The 19301-nt window shown below is 37.6% G+C and overlaps 1 protein-coding gene across 5 annotated transcripts in view; it reads left to right on the top strand.

The window, feature by feature from the left end:
* PPFIA2 (PTPRF interacting protein alpha 2) overlaps nucleotides 1-19301 on the top strand; it is a 677602-nt gene that overhangs the window by 606959 nt on the left and 51342 nt on the right. For all 5 annotated transcript variants that reach the window (XM_044979837.1, XM_044979845.1, XM_044979876.1 and 2 more), the window contains one exon: nucleotides 7539-7632. In XM_044979837.1, coding sequence (XP_044835772.1) covers nucleotides 7539-7632 — 94 coding nt within the window. The remainder of the gene's footprint in view (nucleotides 1-7538; nucleotides 7633-19301) is intronic.

Here is a 19301-nt window from a genome sequence, read left to right as displayed (position 1 = left end):
GAATGTGATGTTATATAGCATCCAGATAGCTATGGGAGCCTAAAAAAGATGTGATAGTTTGACGTGGTTCCTGTTGCAACATACAGCACAGTGACAGAATCATAACATCCGTTATAATTCATATTAAAAAGCTTCCTATTATTGTAGGTTTATATTACACTAGTTCGGAATATATTTTCAGCTGTAACTTCATACTCAACATTTTGCTATAGCTGTGGGTATAATCATGAAATCCTTAGTCATTTAAAATCTTATTGACATCAGTATGAGTTTTGTCTTGGTAAGGACTTCATAAGATCTTTTTTCCTATATTATAACTTAGAAAATATCACTCTTCTTTAGATGGTATCACTGGTGTTTAGGGAGGGAGGATGGTCTAGTGGTAAGTGCCCTAGCATGGAACATATAAGACCCAGGTTCAATTCCTTGCTCCACTACAGGCTTCCTCTGTGACCTTAGGCAAGTTACTCAGTTTTTGTGCCTCAGTTCCCTATATGTAAAATGGGGATAATAGCACTTCCCTGTCTCTCAGGGGTATTGTGAGCATAACTGGATTAAAGATTGTGAAACATTCAGATACTACAGTAACAGGAACCAGACATGTCCATGAGAGAGAGTTTAAAACACTTCACCGATTTGAAATGTATCTGGCTAACTTGAGTGCCTGAAGTTAGAAACCTAAATCCATAGTGAAACCTGCTCCTGATACATCACAGAACTAAGGTTCCACATATGAAAATAGGTTGCTATTAGGGTCAATCCATCAGTATAAAATCAAAGAATTCAGAATTTTTGTTCTATATCTCTCTCGTTATGGATACCTACTATATCTCTCTCTTTCCCTACTAAAATCCTGTGTTCTTGAAAAAGGAATGAGTTTTAATCATAATTTAGGCTTCACTTGCTGTATCACTAAGGGAAGAATGAAAATCTGATTTATTCAATCATGTGGTAGTTTAGTGCATTTCAGAATCTATTAAATGGGTCTCTCAAGTCAATCTGCATGTTCCCATCTGCACTGATTGAGAATTTTATATCTTTAGACTGGGTTATTAATTCCCATTTACATTCCATGAGACCAATTTTATTGATACTGTATTAATTTACAGTAACTCAGAGCCCAGAGGAGAAAGATAAAATAAACGTATTGGTCTTCTATGCTGCTCTTTACAGTGCAGAATGGAAAATTCCTGTAAAGATTGCCTCAAAGGAATAGAAGATGACCGTAAATTACTGTCTTAATGATACCTAAAAATGTTCATGCTATACATGCGTAATCTGATAAAACACATTTATAATTCCCAAGAACCAACTCATGAAGTTTCAGGCAGACATTAGTGAATATTTGCAATAGATGATTGTCTGGCTATGCCAGAAGGAGAACAGGAGACACTGGATGTGGTTTTAATTAGGCTGCAACTTTATTCTTAAAATATCTGGATGTACCCAGCAAATAAAAGTGTACAGTGTAGGTAATTCCATTCTCATTTCCCTATGTTTAGGGGCTGCCATCATCCTTCCCCTTTTCCATCCTGGTCTAGCCATCCCGCTGCTGGGACCCCAACACCTCCTTTCTATGAGGTTTAAAGGGAGCTATGAAGGAGAGAGGGTTGACTCTCTGCTGTACAATTTGTGTTTGCCTGAACCCACTTTTTCACTCCTTTAAAGTATGCCTCCTTTAAATCCTTTGCCAATCCACTTTTTATCTGATCCATATCCCCTGGATGTCCATCACAGGTTTACATAATGAGTTGTGACATTATAACCTAACCACCATTTCCTAACCTAATAGGTCCCCAAGTCACCCTGGGGAAGGTGAAAAGCATACATTTTAAATAAACATATCCAGGAACAATAAAACATACATTTACATATGGTAACCAAAAACAAGCAACAAAAGCATTTTTAGAAGCTATTAAGGATGATCACTGTACTACTGAAATACAGAGCAGTTTGTTTCCTCTTTAATTTGTAACCAAGACAGATGAGAAAAGAGAAGGAAATGAAGTCTTTTGTGGCAGGCAGCTTTTATATGCTTACACTGGCATAGAGCTAGTATTTTAAAGGTAATACAAGATAGTAGCAAAAACACACAGTACAAATTTTTACATAATTGATTGAACTAGCTCTATGACAACTATAATGATATAGTTATAACTGTATTACAAGTTACATTAACATTAGGATGCTATGTCCTGAGACTTCTATATCATTGTACCCCTGACTGCTAAAATCAGATTTTTACTGTGTTGTCACAAATTAACTTGACAAAAGGGAATAAAAAAAGTCCTAATTTAACTTCTTTCTTCCAGGTTTCACTAACCTTGATGTGGCCTGTGGAAGTACAAATTTACTATTCCAAATATTCATTTTTTCCTGTTATTTGGAAGATACCTTCCCTTTTCTTCAATAAAGCAACAGACAGCATTAAATAGATCTCATTGACTAGCCTCAGCAAAAATATTCATTCTTTTTTATATTTTCATGTGTGCAGTCATATGCATACGTGTGTGCACACACTTACGCAGACTAGCACACAGAGTGAGTGCACTTAGAAAGATCATCTCAGTGCCAAAGATGTTTCTGGTTCCAGCAACTTTAAGTATACATAATATTTCTGGAACCAGTAATATCTCTTTAAAAAACATAGATATATGTATATAAATTCTCGCAATCTCTCATTTGAGTAATGTTGATAAAAAAAAACAATATTGGAACATCAGGAGTTTTACCACTGACTTAAATAGGGCCAAGATTTCACCTTGATAATATCCTTGTACCAAATTCCTTGTATGTATTCAAGAGAACTGGTTTTCCAGTGCTAAATCTGTTACTCTTGAGTTATTATTCTTTCAATGTCTGCTAAATTATTTGCATTACTATCCAAAGTCTAATACATTCCTTAGAACATGTTTTACATATTTATACTTCTTTAAAGATTTGGGCGGGGGGGACTTTGCATCTTTTGTTAACTCATCTGACTTTATCAGCTTGTGCATCTTCTAACGTCCTTTTGGAATATCATGCTAAACTTTCTTTTTGTGTTTCTTCTCCTGTTATATATTAGCTATATCTGTCCCTAATACAAACTATACATTACAGTGATTTTTAGATCCCGATTATAAAGCTGATCTGTGTGGGTGCAAGTGTGTGGATCAGTTTGCAAGATAGGAGTGTTATAAAGCATGTATCTCATTCACATATACATTTAAGAGTATGGCTGCCATAACCCCAGGTTTGCCATCTTTTCTTGGTTATTCAAATAGCACAACTGTATTTTGTAAAAGTATATTATACTAAAAATATTTTCCATTCTGTAAAAGTTACTGAACTCACACTACCTATATCTAAAGCAACTTAATCTGCACAAAAGAATGTAAGTGATATCTTTACAAGGGTCAGAAGGAAACATAGGATAAAGTATTCTATAAAACTTCTATCAAAAGACACTAACAATAAAGCAATGCATGAGGTGATTTTTCTGTGTATGTGTGATCAGATGCATGGCTGCCATCTTGGAAGTTATGTGGCTAATGCCCTGTTTACAGTACTGAAAATGTACCCTTGTCCTGTAGACAGTTATAACAGTAGAATGATTTATATTTTAAAAGGATGATCTTAAAAAAGGCATTTGTTCTTCGACACCAGCAAACTGATGCACCAATAGATTTTTGCTCTCATTTGACTGAGCTGCATGTTAAAGTGGTTTGCAAATTTTAGGGTTCTATTTCGTCTATGTGATACCCTATATCCATTTGTTTCTGTTTTTTTAAGAAAAATTAGTTGCTTACTAATATTGTAAATTCTATTATGTTGTCCGAGATAATGCCAGTATCTAATGTATACTAATTCAGGGCCAAACTGTGACTCCAGACTTGCACTAGGGAGTTACCATAGAGTAGTGGTTCTCAATCAGGGGTTCGTGTACCTCTGGGGGTACTCAGAGGTCTTCCAGGGGGTACTATTTCGTCTATGTGATACCCTATATCCATTTGTTTCTGTTTTTTTAAGAAAAATTAGTTGCTTACTAATATTGTAAATTCTATTATGTTGTCCGAGATAATGCCAGTATCTAATGTATACTAATTCAGGGCCAAACTGTGACTCCAGACTTGCACTAGGGAGTTACCATAGAGCAGTGGTTCTCAATCAGGGGTTCGTGTACCTCTGGGGGTACTCAGAGGTCTTCCAGGGGGTACATCAACTCATCTAGATATTCGCCTAGTTTTACAACAGGCTACATAGAAAGCACTAGCGAAGTCAGTACAAATTATAATTTCATACAGACAATGATTTGCTTATACTGCTCTCTTTACTATACACTGAAATGTAAGTACAATATTTATATTCCAACTGATTCATTTTATAATTATATGGTAAAAAACAAGAAAGTGAGTAATTTTTCAGTAACAGTGTGCTGTGACACTTATTTTTATTTTTATGTCTGATTTTGTAAGCAAGTAGTTTTTAAGTGAGGTGAAACTTGGGGGTACGCAAGACAAATCAGGCGCCTGAAAGGGATACAGTAGTCTAGAAAGGTTGAGAACCACTGCCATAGAGTAAGGAGATGTAAGGTGTCCTCTTCCTACTTTATCCCAGTTACCTACATCATGGGCAGTAGCATGGGAGGGGAAGCAGGCGCCACAGAGCTCCTACTTCCACCTTCCTCACATGCAGGTGAGAAGTGAGCAGAGCCAGCAGGTTGGCCACTTTAAACTGCGGTTCACTGTCTTCACCGAACAGCAGGAAAAATAAGCAGAGTCACAATATTCCTCCTCACGTGCTCTTGGAACACCACAACAACATACTTCACTTTTTCACAGAGCACAGAGTCACAATCTAGCAGTCAGTTTGAAATATGGTTTGACACCAGATAGACAGACAGACAGATAGGTCTGTCTGTCTATCTGTCAATCGCAGTTAATACATGCGATTAACGCAAAACAAATTAACTAAATTGTAAACAGTGTGATTAATTGCAGTTTTAATTGAATTGTTAATAATAGAATACCAATTTAAATTTATTATAAATATTTTGGATGTTTTTTCTATATTTTCCAATATATTGATTTCAATTACAACATAGAATACAAAGTGTTCAGTCCTCACTTTACATTATTTTGATTACAAATATTCTCACTGTAAAAAAGATAAAACAAAAGAAATAATATTTTTCAATATACCTCATACAATCCCATTGCATCCTACTTCTTGTTCACTCATACAGACAAGTGTGTTTACATTTGCAGGAGATAATGCTGCCTGGTTCTTATTTACGTCACCTGAAAGTGAGTACAGGCATTCACATGGCACTGTTGTAGCTGTCGTTGCAAGGACTTTACATGGTGGATCAGCTAAACAGGCATATGCCCCTTCCTGCTTTGACTTGTAGGCTCTGAAGTTTTACACTGTTTTGTTTTTGAGTGAAGTTATGTAAAAAATAATAATCTACATTTGGAAGTTGCACTTTCATGATAGAGAGACTGCACTACCGTACTTGTATAAGGTGACTTGAAAAATGCTATTTCTCTTATTTTATCCTTTTTACAGTGCAAATATTTCTAATAAAAATAATATAAAGTGAGCACTGTACACTTTGTATTCTGTGTTGTAATTGAAATCAATATATTTGAAAATGTAGAAAAACATCCAAAAATATGTATAATACATTTAAATTGGTATTCTATTATTGTTTAACAGTATGATTAAAACTGCGATTAATCACAACTTTTTTTAATCTCACGATTATATTTTTAATAATTTGACGGCCCTACTAGATATCTATCCTCAAGAAAGGATGGTCAGTCTAGTGGCTGAGGTACTAAACTGGGACTTAGAAGACTCAGGTTCAATTTCCTGCTTCACCCCAGGCTTCCTTTGCAATCCAGGGCAAGTCACTAAGGATATGTCTACACTTTGAGCGGGAGGGGCAATTTCCAGATCAAGAAGACACACCTGTGCTATGTCTGATTGAGCTAGCATGCTAAAAATAAAGTATAATCACAGTGGCACAAGCAGTGGGATGGGCTAGCTACCCCGCATATGTACCCAGTGTCTCGGACAGATACATACTTGGGGAGGGGAAAGGGCCTCCATGGCTACACTGTTTTTAGTGTGGTAGCTTAATGAAAGCTAGCACGGGTATATCTCCTCGAGCTGGGGCCTGTCCTGTGAAACATACTCATTAGTGAACTGGAAAACAAGAGGTGAATAGTGAATTGGCAAAAATTGCAGACAATACAAAATTATTCAAGATAGTTAAGTCCAAAGCACACTGTGAGGAGTTACGGAGGGATCTCACAAAATTGGGTGGCAACAAAATGGCAGATGAAATTCAACATTGGTAAGTGCGAAGTAATGGACATTGGAAAAAATAATCCCAACCATACACACATAATGATTGGTTCTAAATTGCATTCTAAGAGATCTTGAGGTCACCTTGATAGTTCTCTGAAAACTTGTGCTCAGTGTGCACCAGTTGTCAAAAAAGCTAACAGTGTTTTATGAACTATTAGTAAAGGGATAGAAAATAAGACAGAAAATATCATAATGTCACTATATAAATACATGGACCAATGCCTTGAACATTGTGTCCAGTTCTGGTTGGCCCATCTCAAAAAAGACATAGTAGAACTGGAAAAGGTTCAGAGAAGGGCAACAAGGATGATCAAGGGTGTGGAACAGATTCCAGATATGAGGCGAGCCTAAAAAGATTAGGTCTGCTTATCTTAGAAAAGAGATGACTTAGCGGGGATATGATAGAGGTCTATAAAATCATGAATGGTGTAGAAAAAGTGAATAGAGAAGAGTTATTTACCCTTTCACATAATATAAAAATTGGGGATTGTCCAATGAAATTAATAGGCCGCAGGTTCAATGCAAACAGGAGGAAGTACTTTTTCACACAACTAACCTATTGAATTCATGGGATATGTTGTGATGGCCCAATATATAGGTTCTTCAATGACTATTAGCCAAGATGGTCAGGGATGCAACACCAGGATCAGGGTGACCCTAAACCTCTGACTATCGGAAGCTGGGAGAGGAAGACAGGACTGGATCATTCCATAACTGCCCTGTTATGTACATGCCTCCTGAAGCTCTGGTACAGGCCACTTCAGAGACAGGGATACCAGGCAAGATGGATCATGGTTTGACCAAGTCTGGCAGCTCTTTTGTTCTTAACTACACCTCCAGCTAGAAGTACTGACATACCCTTAGTTTCCCTTTGCCTCGGTCCCCCATCTGTGAAATGGGAATAATACTATATCCCTCACAAATGGGTGTTTGGAAGTTAAAAACATGACTCAGACCTTTCCAGGTAGTGAGAAGGATATATAAAGACTTTGTCAAGGTTTGGTCAGATTTGTTCCTTAATTCTGTGGTTATAAATAGATAGTAGGTATTCTCAACAAGCAGTAGACTTAAAAAGAGAAAAATAAATAAGTAAAATAAAAATAGGGTTGGGTTGAGGAGGGGAATAATCAGAAAAGAACTATGAGGAAATATTTTCCTTTTTGCTTACTGTTTCAACACAGGAGGTTTTATGGAAACAGAGGCTGCAGCACAGGACTCTCTGGGATTAGGCAAACTGGGAACTCAAGCAGAAAAAGACCGAAGACTAAAGAAAAAGTAGGTTGCTTGTTCATTTCATTTTCATCATACCTTATTCATACTTTGATTTTGTGTGTTGTCCTAGATATGCGCATAATTGAAAGCATGACCAAACAAATGACTGTATTTGTCTGACACTGTAGCAGTTGACCATTGTGTATATGTGAGTTTTTCCAGGATTATTGTTTTAAAAAGCTCCACATAAAATAACAGAAATATGTGGTAATAAAGTACACTAACACTAAAGTAATGTGGTAATAAGGTACACTTTATAAAGGTAGAATATTTTATCATTCACAAAAAAACCCACGAGTTTAAAAGAAAGGAACATTTTTTTAGTTTGACATTACAGTTTAATTACTGTGTCCTGTGCTAATTGTGGTTTTTAAAACTACACATGCAATGAACGAAACATCTTACCGACTCTTTTTGTCTGGATTATCCAAAAGAAAAAGAGGATGCATTGAGCATATAATTATTTCAATCTATTATAAAAGACAATGATTCCCCATAGACATTAGTAACTTTGCTTTCTCTTATGTCTGTCAGAAAATGACAACCTAGTTTTTTGGTCACATAAATTATAGAATAATTAAATGCTTTCTGCCGCAGCACTAGTTGTAAAACTAATACACTCTGAGTCATAACAGCTGCAAGAAAGTAAGTAGGCCCATTTGAGAAAAAAAAAAGCACCCCCCCCCAATCTATTCAGTCTCATAATTCCAGTGTTATTAGAGGACATCTGAGGAGCAAAAAGGACACGTCTTAAAAATCATGCTCTGAAAATGTTTTTTTTAAACAAGCTTATTCCTCCTCTTTAATTACTGTTTGAGTGTCAACATTTTACTTCCTAAGACTCTTTTTGATCTTTCATATTTACAGTATGCTCATGAATCTCAGTCTTCTGCTGATCTTTTACATGGTTTGATGGATACTTTGCATAGTATTCTGCCCTTCTGACGAGGAAATTCCAGGGATTATTTCCAGCCTCTCTGAGTGGTTTTAACCACTTACTTTGTACCACATGCGATCATTATTGTTAATGTACAAATATGAGTGTTCAACTTAAACTGGTCCTAGTTTTACAATCTGTGAATAAGGCTAAAAAAACATTCCTTCAGCATCCTCTCCCAACCAGGGGCGGCTCCAGGCCCCAGCACGCCAAGCACGTGCTTGGGGTGGCATGCCGCGGGGGGCGCTCTGCCGGTCGCCGGGAGGGCGGCAGGCGGCTCCAGTGGACCTTCCGCAGGTGTGCCTGCGGAGGGTCCGCTGGTCCTGCAACTCCGGTGAACCTCCTGCAGGCATGCCGCCATGCTTGGGGCGGCGAAATGTCTAGAGCCGCCCCTGCTCCCAACAGAGAGGAGACTTTGGTCACCAAACTCAGGATACTGTTCTTAAGAATACTACAACAGATCAATCTTTCCTCTGCATCTGGAATTTTTATCTCTAAATCAATTATCAATCACCATTCTGTTATATATTTTATGGAAATTAAACATTTTTTATGGAATTATATTGTAAAAATATCAATTGCTTATCCTTAATTCTGCAAAGCTTTTTAAGAGCTGTTGAAGCCACCACTGGGAACAGACCGTATTGGGTGCCATTAGGAATTCAGCATTCACCATGCTTCTCATGTATCTTTCAGTACTGAGAATAGAAGATACCACAATATGCAGCCAGTATTGGTTGAAGTGTCAAATGTTGAGATTTTAAAGGCTACCACAGTGCCCACAAAAATATTTCAAAATATGTCACTTCTCTTATTGTTAGGTTAGTATTTATTAACAGAATGTAAAAGTTTTAATCTATATACAATGGATAACACAGAAAATTGAGCTTTACACATTAATTGCATCACACAAATACAAACCTAGAAAAGTCTTGGATTTGGATACATTGGAGAAAATAAAGGATAATCTATTCCCAGACCTCTTAGTCTAATCTCCTACAGCCGGACTTTCTTGTGCTGTCAGCTTTTCAAAGTTTTCTCTTCTCCTGTGTCTGTCCTTGGCTCAAAGTGGAGTAGACATAACCAAATCATCCCCTGACGTGGTATCATTTAGGAATCTTTTCTTTGTAATTATGACTCATTCACTTAGAATATAATCTTGGGCTAGTATTTCAGGTGCATATTTTTCCAGATCGTCCAAGATATTAGACTATAAAAGTGGCAATTGTACATACTTACCCTTAATCATATGTTTATAGATCTGTCTCCTGAAGGCCTTTGTTCCATCACTTTAGACCTTTAAGAGTGGTCAATCTTTGTAGCTTTTGGTTTCTGAACTTTTAAAAGTACTGTTCAGAATTCCCCCAGGTTACTTGCAGAGACAAGTTTGGACATGCTTTGTGTTGGTCCATTTACCGAGGTCCTTAATTCATTCAATATATAATTGTATGTCTAAGACTAATACAGAAAAATTAATGTAGGTCACAGGTATTTATTGAATTATGGACATTACTGGGATAGGGATGTGTGAAATAGAATTCACGTGTTATCAGATCTGCTTTAGAAAGATAAAGGTATTTAATGTGACTGAGATCTTGAAGTGTATTAGAAGTTAAAACAGTCCAATACTTCATTTTTTAATGCTTTAAGCAGAAAGGTTTGTCTCAGTATGTCAGACACCTTTCTTGCCCCCATTTAACAATGCATATTTCCCTCCTTGCATAAATGGAGAGAGGTCTTTTTAGCTGAGAGATGAATACTAATTTTGGTAATATAAGTGAGAGAGATATTTAGTGTCTCACATTAATGATAGTAGAAATATACTGTACTGACAGGACCTTATCTATAAACAATGTGGTATCTTTATAAAAGGTAAGTGAGAATTTAACTTTATTAAACTGTCTTGTTTTCTAGTGGCACAGCAACTAAGTTTGAGATCAAGCCTTTTGCTTGACTCCTTGCTTCTGTTGATCAGGGCCTGTGAACATTGCAAAGAAAGCAAGCTCAGACCCTGAAGGGGAAGAAGCAGCTTACATAGCTTTGTAGTGATCCCTGCCCCTTACCTGGAAGGACAGATATGAGAAAAAGGCAAAGAAGCATTGTTTAGTAATTACCATACAGGACTGGGAGGTAGGAGATCTGGATTCTGTGCTGTTTTTGCCACAAAGTTGCTATGTGATCTCCCAGTCCTGTATGGTAATGATGGGGATAGAATGCTTTAATGAACAGGTGACTTTAATTAAGAAGAATATGGACCACCGCCTTCTACTGGATAACATCACATCTGCTCATTCTTAAGCCCTACCATTATATTGCTTGCAGCTCAGGCACTGCTCCTTCAACTCAGGTGGCAGGAGACTGGTTTTAGAGTGGGAGAATGTGTTTTCTCCTTGATGTTGCAGAAAAGTTACGAGTAGCCAAAGTGTGACCACAGATTTGTTACAATATGAGTTAGCTTTGAGATAATGACAATAATTATTTTTAAATTATTTGAACTTAAGCCACAATATTTCCAGGGGGACTCAGAGGAACACTCTCTCGGGGGAAAAATGCCTTAAACTTAGAACTCTTAAAAATTTGACATTCTGGATTATATTTCTAATTAAATTTACATTATGCTATTTTAGCTCTCTAGCCCTGACTATTTACATATGCAAAATAAATTGTTGAACAATATATTTTACTCTAAGTTTCCTGAGAGAGTACTACACTTCTGCTTATCAAATCCCACTCTTGTGATTATAGTCTAATCAACATATTATTGCACTTCGAAGTTTGCCTACTTCCTGCTTAGAGGATGCTATTTGGCATTATATATTTCTATGTATTTGAATTAACTACATATACACCATTAAAGTGGAATGAAGAACCTTACTCGGTGATAGACAAGACTTTTGTAGACCTCCCTAAAGAGCCAATTTTCATCCTAGGAATTTGGTTGTTACAGTTAGTCATTAGCTCTGAATCCTTATCCTAGGACTTCAAAGACACAGGAAACTAGCTCTTCAGAAGTTGTTAATTTAATCCCATCATGATGCTAAAATTGATTCAATAATACAGCCATTAGTTAGATGAATCATCTACACATTCATAAAGTTATGTATGTTTTCGGTGAAGCCTGACCACAAAAGACACATGATGTAATAAGACACATTAATTTAAGTATTTTAGAATTGTATTATTTGTAATTTAAATGTGGTCTAGTGTTCAGAGCATGGAAGTGAATTTCAGGACTCTTCGGAGTTTATTCTTATTTTACAAGGGATTTACTGTGCAGTTTTTTGCGAATCTACTTCTTACACCTAATTATAACCTTAAAGATCTGTTAGAAGGATTAATAAATTTCTGTAGAGAGCTTTAAGAACTTTTGATGAAAGGTACTATACAACTGCAAACTATTATTATCTAAAAGAAACTTGGTTAAGAATAGAGAAATAGATTTATTCTTACATTTGTTAAGATTTGTTTGCAGTGGTATTATGGTAGCCATGTAAAAGCAGCAAAGAATCCTGTGGCACCTTATAGACTAACTGACGTAGCCATGTTGATCCCAGGATATGAGAGAGACAAGATAGGTGAGGTAATGTCTTTTATTGGACCAACTTCTGTTAGTGAGGGAGACAAGCTTTCGAGCTATTCATAACCAAATCATCCTCCTCTTTAGGTCTGGGGATGGAAGCAGAGCGTTTGAGCTAAATACAAGTTGGGACAGATTGTTAAGCAGAAAGACTAACACAGGTTGGAGGCTGGCACTTGAAATTAAGTGGGCAATTGGGGGTTAGATTGTTATGCATAAAAGATTTGAAGTGGGCAATTAAGGTCAGCAGGCAGGGGGGTGTGTTACAGATTGTTGTAATGAGCCATAAAAGCAGTGTCCCTATTAAGTCCATGTTTTTTTGGTGTCAAGCAGTTTCCAGGTTTGCCTTTTGAAGGTGTTGCCCTCAAAAGGAAACCTACACAAGTATTGAAAGATCAGCTATAGAGTGATTGCTTTATGAAAAGTGTTTCCCCCACAGGTGATATGGTGTTTTTGGTTTTTATCATTTTTCTCTGTGAATTCATTCAAGATTATCTGGTTGCACATGCATAGTTGTTACTGGGGCATTTGTTGCAATGGATGAGATACACCAGATGTTGTGATAAGCATGTGTAGGACCCATAAATCTTAAAAGGTATGTTGAGAAGTGTATTGATTATCATAGCAGTGGAGATTTGTCTACAGATTTTGCATCTGTTGTTCTGACAGGGCCTGGTGCTGCTTTGAATTGCTGTGTCCTGGTCTATGGGGAGCTTGTTGAGGCTGGAGGATTGTTTGAAGGTCAGAAGAGGGGGTTCAGGAAAGATTTATTTCAGGATGTCATCCCCATCAAATACAGGCTGTAATTGTTTGATGATACCTCACATGGATTCCATCATGGGGTGGTAGGTGACAACTAGGGGTGTGGGGTCAGGGATTTTTTTCCCCCTGTACTGAAGCAGGTTCTCCCAGGTATTTGGATAGCCCTTTCCATGGTGGGATAATAGAATATCAGGGATGGAAGGGACCTCAGGAGGTCATCTAGTCCAACCCCCTGCTCAAAGCAGGACTAATCTCCAGACAGATTTTTGCCCCAGATCCCTATAATGGCCCCCTCAAAGATTGAACTCACAACCCTGGGTTTAGCAGGCTATTGCTCAAACCACTGAGCTATCCCTCCCCCCTTACAGCTACTTCTCTAGTGGAGTGTCCTTGTTTAGTGAAGGCATTTTAAGTGTGTTCAGGTGTGTATCCAGGACTTTCTCTTCAGAGCAAATTCTGTGGTATGTGAGTTGTAAATAACAGATTTTTTGGTATGTCTAGGGCGGTTGCTGGATCAGTGGAGGTAAGTTTGGTGACTGATGGGTTTCTCATATATAGTTGTTTGTAGGGTTCTATTTTTAAGCTAACTGTGATATCCATGAAGTTGATACTGGTGTTGGGTATTCTGTAGGGAGTTTGATGAATGGGTGATAGTTATTGAAATTGTGATGGAAATCTGTGGGGGAGTTTAGAATTTCTGTCCAGACTCCAGAGGATGAAAATATCATTGATGTATCTCAGGCATATCACTGGTTTTGTTAAGACTGTGCATTCTTACATTTTGTCTGATATATGGTATAGAGAAGATAAACAATGCTGAAATGTGGCCTAGATAATTGCATTATTTGCTATCAATATAAACTAGTCCTGATAACCCACCTTGGCTTATCACACACAAAACTTGCCAACACTTATTTTTCTCAGGCTTCCCTCTTCTTCCAAGCCTGCATACTTGCAGCCTAAGCTGTTGAAGGAGGGTATAGCCAATGTGTGGCAGTCCTTAAAGACCATATCTAGCAGTAAAATTCAGCAGACATGAGCGTCCCAGTAGCTGACACATCCTTTCATAGCATTTAATGCCAGAAGGGTACATTAAATCATCTAGTCTGACATCCTGTTGATCACTGGCCATTACAATTCACCCCGTGACCGTGTACTGAGTCAAAAAACTTGTGTTTGGCTAAAGCATATCTTTCCAGAAACGCATCCAGTCTTGATTTGAAGTCATCAAGAAAGGGAGAATCCACAACTTCATTAGATAGTTTGTTGCAATGGTTAGTCACTCTCACTGGTAAAAATGTGTGATTAATTTCTAATTTGAATTTATCTGCCTTAGGTTTTAGCCACTGGATCTTATTATGCCTTTTTCTGCTAGATTAAAGAGCTCCTTAGTACCTGGAATATTTTCTCTGTGAAGGCACACTGTTATCCAGTCACCTCTCAACCTTGTTTGGTTTTGTTTTTTGTTATAAACTGAACAGATGAAGCAATTAAAGTCTTTTACTGGTAGGCATTTTCTCAAGCCATTGAATCATTTTTGTGGCTCTTTTCTGCATTCGCTCCAATTTTTCAACATCCTTTCTAAAATGTGGATGCCAGAACTGTACATAGTATCCCAGTATTTGTCTCACCAATGTCATATACAGAGGTAAAATCACCTCCCGACTCATACTGACCACTTCTGTTATACATCCCAAGATCACATCTTCCCTTTTTGTCACAGCATTGCACTTGGTGCTCATGTTCAGTTGCTTGTTCATCCTTTTCAGAGCCACTGCTTTCCAGGATATGATCCCCCATTCTATAGATATATGGCCTGCATTCATTGTTCCTAAATGTATAACTTTGCACGTAACTGCATTAAAATGCATTTTGTTTGAACAGGTTCAGCTTACAAAATGATTCAATCGATCTGTATCGTTATTTAACATTCCACCAATGTTTGTGTAATCTGCACATTTTATTAGCAGTGATTTTATATTTACTTCTAGATCATGAATGAAAGTGAGGAATAGCAGTTCTGGTCCCTATGGAACCTTACTAGATGATTCTCCATTAATGATTACTTTTTTTTAGATCTGCTATTCAGTTTGTGACTGGAGTCCCAGGGGAGCCACATTGAGGTTACTCAATTAGGGCAAACTGCAAAGAATGGGGCAGACAATCCCCAATACTTAGATTTACCAAGCCAACATAAGACAGCTTCTGTAATACCTCTCTGGTTACCCAAAAGACAAAACACAGTTCCCTTTAGCAACCCAGCCATGGGCTTCCACCCAGACACCCAAGTCAAATATGATGAAAATTACTGAAAATGTTATTCATCATATTAGAAAGTTCTATCAATCCCAAGGGATCGGACATATTACCTCCCATGTTAATGAATATTTCAGATCTTACCGAAATACACACTTACAGCCAATTCTTATTAACTAAACTAAAAATTATTTAAAAAGAACTGAGATATAATATTGGTTAAAAAGATTAGTATACATACAGACATGAGTACAGTTCTGAGATTAGTTTCATAGTAAAGATGGTGAGCTTTGTAGTTGCAAATAGTTCTTTCAGAAATAGTCCATCGGTTATAGTCCAGTGTTCATATTCAGAGAGATCCTGGTTGGACTGGAGATCTCAGTCTTATGACTCAAGCTGCCCCTGCATAAAGCATCAAGCAGATCTGAGATGAAAAGGATCAGGTCCCAAGAGTTTTTTATATAGTTCCTGGGCAGCACAGAGTCCTTTACTGAACAATAGGCCTTTGATGTAACCTTGTGTTTCCCAAACATTATCAGTAATTAACTACATGGATTAACATAAGGTAATTTATCCATTAAGTAGTTCATATACAGCTTACCACAAACTTTAGAGACATACAGACAATGACATTATTTCACTCACATTTCATCTATTAATATTTCCTTTTGATCTCTGAATCAATAGCTATAGTAATAGACAGAAACTGTTCACATGGCTAACATCTAACAAGATGTAAGTAAACATATACAATTAGTATTACCTCTGATTCTCTAACAATACAGGTTTTCATTTAAAAGTTCTAGCCTATCTAACATGGAATGGCCCTAATTACCATTTACATACTTTTCTAACATGTCTCTAAAAGTGGAATCTGGGACATTTAGCCTGCGAGCTGTTTTACCCTCTCTGGCCATGTGTCATACAGTTCTTAATCTGTTTAATGTGTGCTTTCTTGATATTGTATAGTGTTAATTTTTAACAACGTTTTACGGTGCTAAGTCAACCACCTTACAAAAATTTAAGTATATTACATCTATGCAGGCACTTGTACTCTCATCAGTGATTTTATATTTATCCATCATAATGGAGACCAAAATAGTTACCTCATGTTGCGTATAATACCTTTTGTCAAAATATTATCTTTCATTTTGTTTGTTTAACTACTGGCTGCATGAGACTTCAGGCATATGTCTTCCAAACTGAAGTCCCCCATGATAACACAACTTTTTCTTTCTGCACATTGCAGACAGGTGCTTAAGAAGTAACTCATTTTCTTCTGGTTTGATTTGGTGATCTGTAACAGACCACCACCCCACATATTACCACTTCCTGGGCTTTGTTTGTTCGTACATTGATCCATATGCATTCAAGATCCTGCACTTCTGAGTTATCAACAACTCTAGAACAGGTTGTGGTGTCTTTAATCTAGAGAGCATCCCCTTTCTTCTCCCCCCTCCAACATACTTTTTTTACCTATCTTTCGTAAAAGATTATAAACAGATTTTAGCGTTGCAATCACACAAATTATCCCACCTGACAGGGCCATCCCTAGGTGGGTGCAGGGCCTGGGCCATTAGAAGCTTGGCGCCTATCTGCTGGGGGGGTGCTCCCCCATGGCTCCACCCAGGCCCTGCCCCCACTCCACCCCTTCCCCAAGGCCCCACCCCAACCCTGCCTCTTCCCGCCCCACCTCTTCCCCGCCCAGTTCCACCCCCTCCCCCAAGTATGCTGCGCCCTTGCTCTTCCCCCTCCCCCAACACCTCCTGACACTGCGAAACATCTGATCCATGGCAGGCGGTAGGCGCTGGGAGGGAGCGAGAGGTTCTGGTAGGGGGGCTCGTCCTCCCTGTCTGCCTGCCCACTTCCCTGTTCACCGCCTGCCCCCAAAGCGCAGAGCCCAGGGCAGTCGTCCCGGTTCGCTGGACTCAAGGGACGGCTCTGCCGCCAGGTTTCAGTAATGACAGTTATATTGAATTCACACTACAGTCATCTAAGGTCAAAATTCACTTTATCTACATTTCCACAATACAGCATTACAAAAAACAAATAACTATTTATTTTCATGCACGAACTGGTAAACGTGTAAGCAGTCAACCATTATCTACATAATGGCACATTATGTGCATAAAATTTCTTACAAACATAAATTAGAGACTTAACTTTGGAAATATGTATTTTAAAATAAAAAAACCTGTCAGATATAAAATAGTATTAAAATTCTTGTTTAAATGTATAATTAGCTATAAAAATAAAAAAATATTATATTTAAAAAGTTCCTCCACCTACACTGACTTGCAACTCCATGCTTCCAACTTATCTGTGCACTCTCTACTGCAGAGAGGATCATTTAATTTGCCCCTGTGGAGACGGCTGGCATAAGGCATGGTTTAAGTAGGCTGATTTCCCATACTGAGGTGGATGTCACCTCATGTGTACTGCTATCTTAGCCTCAAACAGTCTCATCTGGTACTCCTTCAGCAGATCCTATGGCTGAATTATTCCCCACATTGCCAAAGTTGTCTGTATAAATCAACCACCTTTTCCGCAGAGCACACTGATAAGATTGCAACTCTGAAGATGACATATTGCTTGTGCTCTGTGCTGCATCTGTCAATATCAGTCTTAGAATAGAAGCCACAATATTACCTACAGGCAGAGGTGTCCTCATAACAATCAATTCACCCTTACTAAATTTTGTTGTACTGTCCTAGTCCTTAGTCTAATAGGAACAGTAGGGTGAGTCAAGATCAGAGCTGACAGCTTGAACTTTCCTCTGCTTTTGTATGGCTTCAATCTGAATGACAATATTCCTGTTCTAATTTTTTTAAATTATTTTTTAAACAGAAAGCTAAACCTTCAGTCTATGCTCCATGCCGCCAAAATAGATATGAACATTAAAGTTCATATTTACCAAGGAGAACAGATATAGAAAATATTTCATACTGTGGATGTGTTTTTGGAACCCTTGTGTTAATTACACAAACCACAATTAGGCTTTGTATTTGCGAAGTGCAAGCTTCTGCTTTTAATGCAGGTAGCAAAAAAAAAAAAAGCCTTGATCATGCAGAGACTTATGCACGTGTTTACACATATGCATAAGTCCTTGCAAGATTGAGGACTGACTGGTCCACTGTACAAAACTCCCTATATTCAGAGAAACTGAATACCTGTATCTGTTCATAAATCTTCATTATTTCACTAACAATTTTTTAGCCTTTAGTCCGGAAGTACTGCAGCTTGGCTGAGTCTAGTCACAAACTAATCATAATTTATTACAGGAATTCACATACCAAGAAAGAACAATTTCCATGTTAAATAAAAAGGAGACTTTTGTTATTTAGCTTCATTTTTCTTTGTATAGAGCAAAAAAGATTGTTGACTAGTTACATTCCCAATAGTGCTACATTCCTTTTCTTTCCTTTTGCTGATTTTATTCTTGTTTAATTTCTTGAAAAATTGGGAGAGGATGTAGAAAAGAAACACAGAAATGATTTCAGGGCTGGAGAAAATGCCTTACACTGAGACACTTAAGGGGCTCAAAAAGAAGATTGAGAAATGAGTTGATTACAGTGTACAAGTACCGTGACGAGGAGAAAATACTGGGTACTAAAGGTCTCTTTAATCTAGTGGAGAAAGGCATAACAAGAGCAAATAGCTAGAAGCTGAAACCAGATTAATTCAAATTAGAATTAAGGCAAAAAATATTAACAGAGATGGTGACTAACCATGGAAACAAACTACCAAAGGAAGTGGTGGATTCTCCATTTCTTGAGGTCTTCAAATGAAGACTAGATGCCTTTCTGGAAGTAATGCTTTAATCAACCACAAGGCATTGGGCTCAAAACGGAGGTAACTGGGTGAAAATGAATTGCCTGTGCTATACAAGAGGTCAGACTAGATGATCTGATGCTCTCAGCTATACGCATATACAACTCCTGTAACTTCAGTGGGGTTTTATACGTGTGACTGAGAGCAGAATTTGGTTTAGTACGTTCTTAAGTAGAAAAACTTTCTTTGCCCACTGCAGTATAAAAGTGCTTTTCCTAATGATGTTGTTAATTACATGCATCTTTTAAAAATTAATCAAAATTGCATTAATTAAGCTCTTTGTAATTGCCAGCCATCTAAATGTTCTCA

This window comes from Mauremys mutica, chromosome 1, assembly GCF_020497125.1.
Source record: "Mauremys mutica isolate MM-2020 ecotype Southern chromosome 1, ASM2049712v1, whole genome shotgun sequence".
NCBI classification, from domain to species: domain Eukaryota; kingdom Metazoa; phylum Chordata; order Testudines; family Geoemydidae; genus Mauremys; species Mauremys mutica.
The sequence above is the reverse complement of the archived record's forward strand: the minus strand, read 5'-3'. Positions and strand labels throughout refer to the sequence as shown.